Source organism: Sinocyclocheilus anshuiensis, unplaced genomic scaffold, assembly GCF_001515605.1.
Source record: "Sinocyclocheilus anshuiensis isolate Anshui unplaced genomic scaffold, SAMN03320099.WGS_v1.1 scaffold542, whole genome shotgun sequence".
NCBI lineage: Eukaryota > Metazoa > Chordata > Actinopteri > Cypriniformes > Cyprinidae > Sinocyclocheilus > Sinocyclocheilus anshuiensis.
In genome coordinates, this window is record NW_015547685.1 from 1,185,647 (window position 1) to 1,193,990 (window position 8,344).

General features: G+C 36.0%; 1 protein-coding gene across 3 annotated transcripts in view; it reads right to left on the bottom strand.

Annotated features, from left to right (window-relative positions):
* The window catches only part of LOC107703247 (tetratricopeptide repeat protein 37-like), a 33,361-nt gene that overhangs the window by 1,962 nt on the left and 23,055 nt on the right, over positions 1-8,344 (bottom strand). For 2 of the 3 annotated variants that reach the window (XM_016505796.1, XM_016505799.1), the window contains exons 37-40: positions 3,879-4,043; positions 3,430-3,582; positions 1,542-1,675; positions 1,104-1,233 (exon numbers count right to left, since the gene is read on the bottom strand). In XM_016505796.1, the coding sequence (XP_016361282.1) occupies positions 1,104-1,233; positions 1,542-1,675; positions 3,430-3,582; positions 3,879-4,043 (582 nt within the window). The remainder of the gene's footprint in view (positions 1-1,103; positions 1,234-1,541; positions 1,676-3,429; positions 3,583-3,878; positions 4,044-8,344) is intronic. The other variant, XM_016505797.1, reaches the window with a different exon arrangement.

Here is an 8,344-nt window from a genome sequence, read left to right on the forward strand (position 1 = left end):
CTCTTTGGTCTTGCCCATGGTGGTGGGAGAGGTTGGAATGGAAGATACAGATTGTGTGGACAGGTGTCTTATACACCTAATGAGCTGACATTCGGAGTAACTTCTTAAAGTGGCAGGACTAATCTGTGTTCCACATGGGCTCATAACCAGTCTGTGGGAGCCAGAATTCTTGCTGGTTGGTAAGGGATCAAATACTTATTTCACTCACTGAAATGCAAATCAATTTCTAACCTTTATACAATGTGTTTTTTCTGGATTTTTTGGTTGATATTCTGTCTCTCTCCGTTAAAATAAACCTACCATAAAAATTACAGACCCTTCATTTCTTTGTAAGTGGGCAAACTTACAAAATCAGCAGGGGATCAAATAAATATTTTCCCCACTGTATGCTTGTTTAAACCAAATGCATCAAAGTGAGCATTCTACTCTTCTGTTCCATTTGTCCTGTTGTCAGTAGCTCAAGTGCATTACATAGTGAACAGGCATCTGCATACTGTATCCCGTGTAGACAGCATCAGTAATTATAATGGGTTCTATTTGCTTTTGATGCATCGCTTGTGTCTGATGTAAGCAAGTGTCAGAATGAATGACAGTGGGTGGGGCCTAAGGTATGATGTAAAATGATTCGTCATTGCTCTAGAGGCAGTCATTTGAAAATGGATTTGCCTGTATGTCATAAATTCCACAGTATCCAAATGAGACTTTTTTGGAACTTGGTTACGAAGACGTTTTAAGCTATGACATTTGCAGAATGTATTAATGGTAGAAATACCTCTTAAATCAAGTTTTGCATTTAAAAAAAAAAAAGATATATATATATATATATATCATGTCATGACCTTTTTAAACACAAAGCTTGAGCTTGTGAATGTATTTCATTCATCTCATTAACTGCATTTAGATGGCCTATAGTTACCATTCAGACAATTAGAAAAAAGTAAATTTTTGAAATAATAAATGGATAATGAAATACTTTATTAGGATTAATAGGTATTAATCCTAATACAGTAGGTGGCTGAATTTGCAGTTTCATTAGATTAGGGGAAACACAGCCTGAGTTACTCATTCGTTTTCAAGTAGAGCGAGTGGATGCAATTGCTCACATCTATCAGCTCCAGGTCATCTTTGGTGTGCAGGTGGCGCAGGAGGTACCAACGTGCCACTGACGCTATTGTTTCAGAGCTCCCTGAGGCTGAAGCATAAACAATCTTCTCCAACAGGCGACGGGTTTCCCTGTAGAAGAACAAAACATGATCAATCAGATACTGACCCAGTTTAACCTCTGATATCATGAATAAAGGTGATATATATTTCATATTTAAATAGACTAAATGAGAATGCAATGCCAAGACGAGGCAAACAATGAAATACAAACATGTGGCACAGAACAGGTCTGGCTGATCTGACATGTTGACTGAATATCAGGGTGACAATAAATGTGATTTGAACACAAAACCCTGCTAAAGCTATATGCAAAAATCCTCTCAAATGCAGCAAGAGAGTGGCACAAACGTACCTTGTGCTTTGTGTAATGGCCCTACCTGGCACCCATCTTTATAGAGAACTGCAGTAAGGCTTGGAAGAGCAGAGCTACTGGTGAGCTGCCCATCTTTAAGACTTCAGCACTGGCCTCCAACACCAGATCCTTCCACTCAGAGACACAGGCACCAGCCTGTTGTCAGAAGTACAATTAGATATCTTTACACAGTATTTACTTGTATTGTAAAATGGCCTGTTTTAGTCTATAAACTTTGTGCAATAGGATTAAGAAAAAAAAAAAGTCTTCTATAACAAGGATTTCAGGATTTTAGATGTATTTTAGCTGGCAAAGTTCAGACTAATATATGACCAGAGTCTGGATACGCTGAAGGCTGATACGCTTTAATTAAAAGTAATGAAAGGCTAGCCACAAAGTGTCTAATGGTCTAATTCAATTTAACAGGCAAAGCTGCAGTCAGCTAAAATTAAGACAATAAGCTGACAGTAGATGGAGGGGAGAGGGATAGACAAAAAGAAAAGGGAGGGAGGAAGAGGAAGCAGAGGGAAAGGGAGAAAATGTGCAAGAAAGATGCCTGAAGGTGCTGTTAGAGGCTTAGCCCAAAATAATATAATGTTCATTTTTATTAGCGGTCACACAGACACTATTTTAAAATGCAGGCAAACTACTTTAAAATGTTATAAGGAAAACAGCAAGATGTATTACAAATGTAATAAAAAATGTATATATAAATTACACAGAAAAAATATTCCTGTGATGATCAAGCTTTTCAGCAGCCATTATTCCATTTTCTTCTTATTACTTTTATAACATGTCTTTACTGTCACTTTTGATCAATTTACTGTGTCCTTGCTAAATAAAACTAATAATTTCTTTCAAAACAACATCTTACTGTCCCCAAACTTTAAATGGTATTATATATAATTATAATTAAAAGTTAAATTAACCAAACACATTAGTATGAGTGCAGAGTGAACTGATAACCTTGTTTAGCTTTCCACTATTAGACTGTCAACAGCACTACAATTGGACTCCTTTCTTTCATCATTTGCCCCACACTGTAAAAAAAAATCTGTGACATTTACGGTAAAATACCGGCAGCTGTGGTTGCCAGAACTTCACCGTTAAATATATAATAGCAACATTTTAGGTTTTACAGACTTAACTTAAATTCACAATAAAAAAACGTATTTCATTGTTAAAATCACAATAATTTTTTACAGTGCACGATTGTCTGCCATATTACAGTGCATGCTTGTTTGAATGTCTTTTCATAGCTGTTCATCCATCCAAGTCAGTATTTTATGAAGACTGCAGGATTATCACACAGTGAACTCATGAGTTATTATGAGCTGTATTCTTTCCTGAGTAAACCGTTCCTCTCTGTCTAACAGACGGTTAGGACAGGATTCAGACTGCGGCTGCCATATATTTGTGTTTGAAACCCCACTGCACATCCTCTGAGCTAACGTAAAGACTTGGGATTTGCAAGGTTTGACAGCTGTATAGAGGTACTCCAGCTACAAGAAGAACGGTTAGAAGAAACCACAGCAAAAAAAGAAAACAAAGAAAATCTATTTTCACAAAGAAAGTAGTGTTACTTTTTCTATTCTGCATTATTCTTCAATCATTAATATTCAGGTAAATTAGTAACTGCTTGTCTGAAGTCTGAAGTCTAAGACCACATGTAGACTTTGTATTTGACATTTAAATTTAACACACACACACACATATATATACATAAATCAACCATTTATATTATATTAGATAATTTTTTATAGTATTTACATTTTTAAAAATCTGTCTGTTTACTTGTACTGTGATTAAATTATTTTAGTAATTTGGGCCACACTGTATATTATAAAAAGCGTCTTGAGAAAACTGTGTCCATTCCTCCCAACATCCCTGTACAAGATTAATCTGGTACTCACCAAACATGGCATGAGCGCTAGCAGGGTTAGTCGGAGCAGGCTGCTCATCTTCCCAAAGTGGTCACCGAGCTGAGAGGCCAGATGAAGACTCTTTCTATATGCCACAGAGGCCTGAGCCAGCAGACCCTGAGAGCGGTACACTTCTGCCAACCACTGAGAGACAGCGAGATCAAATTAACAACTCTCTAGTTGCCACATGTCTAAACCTTGTTAAACCTCCTTCCTATATACAGTAAAACCATTTGTTCGTTTTATTGAAAATCTGTGTGATTTAATAAGGTGTGTGAAATTAACAGCTGATAACATTCAGCTTTGACCAGGGGAAACCAAAATGGCAACTTTTAAAAAGAAATATGTATAACATAGCAAGATTCACATTCACATCGACTTTTACTCTGAAATCAAACTGACACCAAGCTCTCCTCATGTGAGATGCTGAGTGTACTTACATGCCAGGCGGATACAGATGTGTGGTTGGCCATGACCGCAGCACTGAGCTGATCCAGCACCGCAGGAGGAACACAGTTACTGGCTTCAGACAACAGGAGGCGCTCACACTGAACCTGCCTTAACATCAAGAACACCACAGGATGCTCTGGAGAAACACTCAGAACCTGAGAGAGGAAGAGGGAAGTATACAAACGGTTAAAGGGACACAAAGTAAATACATGTTTTGAGTTTTACTTCCTAACCAGCATGACAGCATTAGCTTCTCTGCTCCTCACCAACTTTAATGTCTTATCATTACCACAGGCTGACTGACCTCCGTGAAGTTGGCACCCCATAAAAAGAAATAATCACCAAAACTATGCCATTCATTTGTGCTACGTTTGTGCCACAAAAATGAACGTTTGTGCTGGTTTGGTGTTTGAGATATTAAACATAATTTTTTTGACTGTGTGGCGTCACTCTCCACCCCATGTTGCTCAAATCGCTCCAAACCAGCGCAGTTAGTTTGTGCTCGATTTGTGCCGTTAAAACAAACACTGTATCTATTTTCCTTCCTTAGATATAACCAAAATATTTTCGGGAGCTGTGACGTCACTCTCCACCCCAGTTCGTCTAAATCGCACAAAACTGGTGTCATTCGTTTGTGCTCGATTTGTGCCGGTTTGTGCTGTTAAAATGAACATCAAATATATTTCCCCTTCATAGAAATAACAAAAACAATTCTGGGCAGTGACGTCACTCTCCACCCCATGCCTTTCAAATCTCTTCAAACCGTTGGCGTTCGTTTGTGCTCGATTTGTGCTGGTTTGTGCCGTTAAAAGAAACCCTGTAACTATGACCGCTTCTTTTATATAATAAAAATAAACTTTTTATGAACAGTGACGTCATCTCCACCCCATGCAATCTAAATCGCACAAAACAGTGCCATTCGTTTGTGCTCGATTTGTGCCGTTTTGTGACGTTCAAATTTACATTGTATCTATTTCCTGTCCTCAGAAATAACAAATACAAAACGGGCCAGTGACCTCACTCTCCATCCCATGCTGTCCAAATCTCTCCAAACCGGTGCCGTTCATTTGTGCTCTATTTGTGCTGGTTTGTGCCGTTAAAAGAAACAATGTAACCATGACCTCTTCTTAAATATAACGGGAACATTACTCTCCACCCCGTTTAGCGCAGCTGCAGAGTTGAAAAAAAAAATAGTGTTTGTGCTGCCTTAAAATGTTAAGTTTAGTCAGCTCCAAGTTTTCACTAACTTCATATTTCAAGTTGACTAAGCTTAACTTTCAAGGCAGCTGCATTAAGTTGAAACGGTGAGACCGTCTTTTTTTTTTTTTACAGTGAGTTTAAATCGTTCTAATTCATTTGTGCTCGATTTGTGCCGTTAGAATATTAAAACCCCTTAACTGTCACCGTCCCACCTGTGGGACGCTTGGCGCTCCTTTTTTTGTTGTCCTTTTTCTCTATCAAATCTTTTAATAATCATCATAAATTTTTAGAATCAAACCTTTTTATAGTCTTGACAAAAAACACATCATTGGAAAGGTCTGAGTCTTCTTACAGTAGAAGTAATATTGACAGAGAAATCTAGACATTTGTGACAGAAAAATGCATTAAAAAAATTAAATGGAGTTTGGATGGCACCCGGTGGCTGTTTGTGGTATAACACCCTAAATAAAATCTCACAGGAACCTCAATTCTTTTCATATCAACTTCAAATTTGGAACATAACTTATGTAGACATAAGGCTTTAATTTTATACCAATTTTAGAGTAAAACCTGTTATGTAAAATATTTATTATATATAAAATAAAATTAATATAATGCATTTTCTGTACAGTAAATTTAAACTACCATAACTTTTTGATACTTACATTTTTTGAAAACATTCCACTTTTGCGATAATCTGCTGATTTTCTTCTTTAAAAAGAGACCAACCTTATGTCTGTATTCCGAAGTGTTCATAAATTACAACAATTTAAGTTTGGATAGTGCATCTGCATGCCTATTTTAAAAAATGGGGGGTGACAAGTCCATCTAGGCCTATTCCCCACGAATATTAATATTAATACTAATTAGGTCATATAAATAGCCTAATTCCAGGCGGTCTCCACAATAAATACCGCGTTTATTTGTGCTTGATTTGTGCCGTGAAAAGAAATCCTGGTTTAATTCTTCTTAAATAGGCCTATTTAAAAGGCGGGAAAACAGAAGCACTTAATAAGCCATTATCTATAGGCTATATGTAACTGTAATTGAATGGTATTACTGCATTTAACAGCTAATATTATTATATTATAATATTATGTTAAAGTTTTTCTGTCCCCCATACAAACAATTATTTATCGCACTGCATAAGAAAACAAAAAGGACATTATGGACTGTAGAAAATGTGCTCAAAGATAAAGTAGCCTTAAGCTATACTGAATGTGTGAAAAAAAAAACTTAAAAGAGATAGATTATGTAGCTACATATCAACGAGGTAAAAAAATGTATTAATATTTTGCAATAAAAAACTCGCATGAGCGTGTGGTATGCAATTTTTAACACATTAAATTATGATATGCAAGTCTAGACATTTCATCTTATTTCATTCAAAGATATTTTAAACAAACACACCTTGGCTGTCCTTCACGCATAGCCTATTCCTCAAAGAGAAAATACAGCTGAGCAATATCATGGTAATGTTTATGCTCCGAATATTTCATCTGCAAAATGCATAATGCAAAACACATTTAAATGATAATAATAATAATACACAATAGGCTACTAAGTGAGAAAATCGAGTTGATGTCGATGGTAAAGTCAGGCTACTTGCTAGCTATATTAAAATATACATAGTAACCTTGTTACATTAAAGAGCCTGCTTTAACGGATAAAAATAGTTTTGTTGGTAGGCTATACCTTGGTATAAATTATTGCATTTATGTATCAGTGATATTTGTTACTTGAATATAAACCAGTAATTTAGTCCTATGTTGCATTTTTGTAACAAATGAATACAAATAACAACAAACAAGAACACAAATATGTGATATTAAGTTGCAATAGCCTGTTCCGACAAAATGAAAATTTTGGATTTGGTGCTTGATGAAGTCACTGGCAATAAAATTTAGAAAAACCTTGTAAACCAGCAGATTTGCAAACTATAGAAGACAGGAATTTGGACGAGCGGCTTGCGTGCCATCACTTTTCCTCCAGATATTTGTAATGTTTTACTGAGGAGAAATAAAAATAGAATGTTAATTTTAACGGCATCTATAGCACAAACGAACGGAGCCGTTGGCATGGACGGAGAGCTCCCTGAATTAGCATATATTTGTTATTCCTAGGGGGAATATGTTCAGTATTCTAATGGCACAAATCGAGCACAAATGAATTGGAACAATTTTATGTAGACATTTCATTTTATTTCATTCAAAGATATTTTAAACAAACACACCTCGGCTGTCCTTCATGCATAGCCTATTCCTCAAAGAGAAAATACAGCTGAAAAATATCATGGTAATGTTTATGCTCCGAATATTTCATCTGCAAAATGCATAATGCAAAACACATTTAAATGATAATAATAATAATACACAATAGGCTACTAAGTGAGAAAATCGAGTTGATGTCGATGGTAAAGTCAGGCTACTTGCTAGCTATATTAAAATATACATAGTAACCTTGTTACATTAAAGAGCCTGCTTTAACGGATAAAAATAATTTATACCAAGGTATAGCCTACCAACAAAACTATTGCATTTATGAATCAGTGATATTTGTTACTTGAATATAAACCAGTAATTAAGTCCTATGTTGCATTTTTGTAACAAATGAATACCAATAGCAACAAACAAGAACATGAATATGTGATATTAAGTTGCAATAGCCTGTTCCGAGAAAATGGAAATTTTGGATTTGGTGCTTGATGAAGTCACTGGCAATAAAACTTAGAAAAACCTTGTAAACCAGCAGATTTGCAAACTATAGAAGACAGGAATTTGGACGAGCGGCTTGCGTGCCATCACTTTTCCTCCAGATATTTGTAATGTTTTACTGAGGAGAAATAAAAATAGAATGTTCATTTAAACAGCATCTAGCACAAACGAACGGAGCCGTTGGCATGAATGGAGAGCTTGGAGAGCTCGCATGTATTTGTTATTCCTAGGGGGAATATGTTCAGTATTCTATTGGCACAAATCGAGCAAATCGAGCACAGAACGATTTAGAGTCGCAGTAAAAAAAAAAAAAAACGGTCTCACCATATTTCAAGTTGACTAAGCTTAAATTTCAAGGCAGCATTAAGTTGAAACGAAGTTAGTGAAAACTTGGACCTGACTAAACTTAACATTTTTAAGGCAGCACGAACACTAATTTGTATTTTTTAAACTCTGCGGCCACGCTAAACGGAGTGGAGAGTAAAGTTCCCGTTATATTTAAGAAGAGGTCATGGTTACATTGTTTCTTTTAACGGCACAAA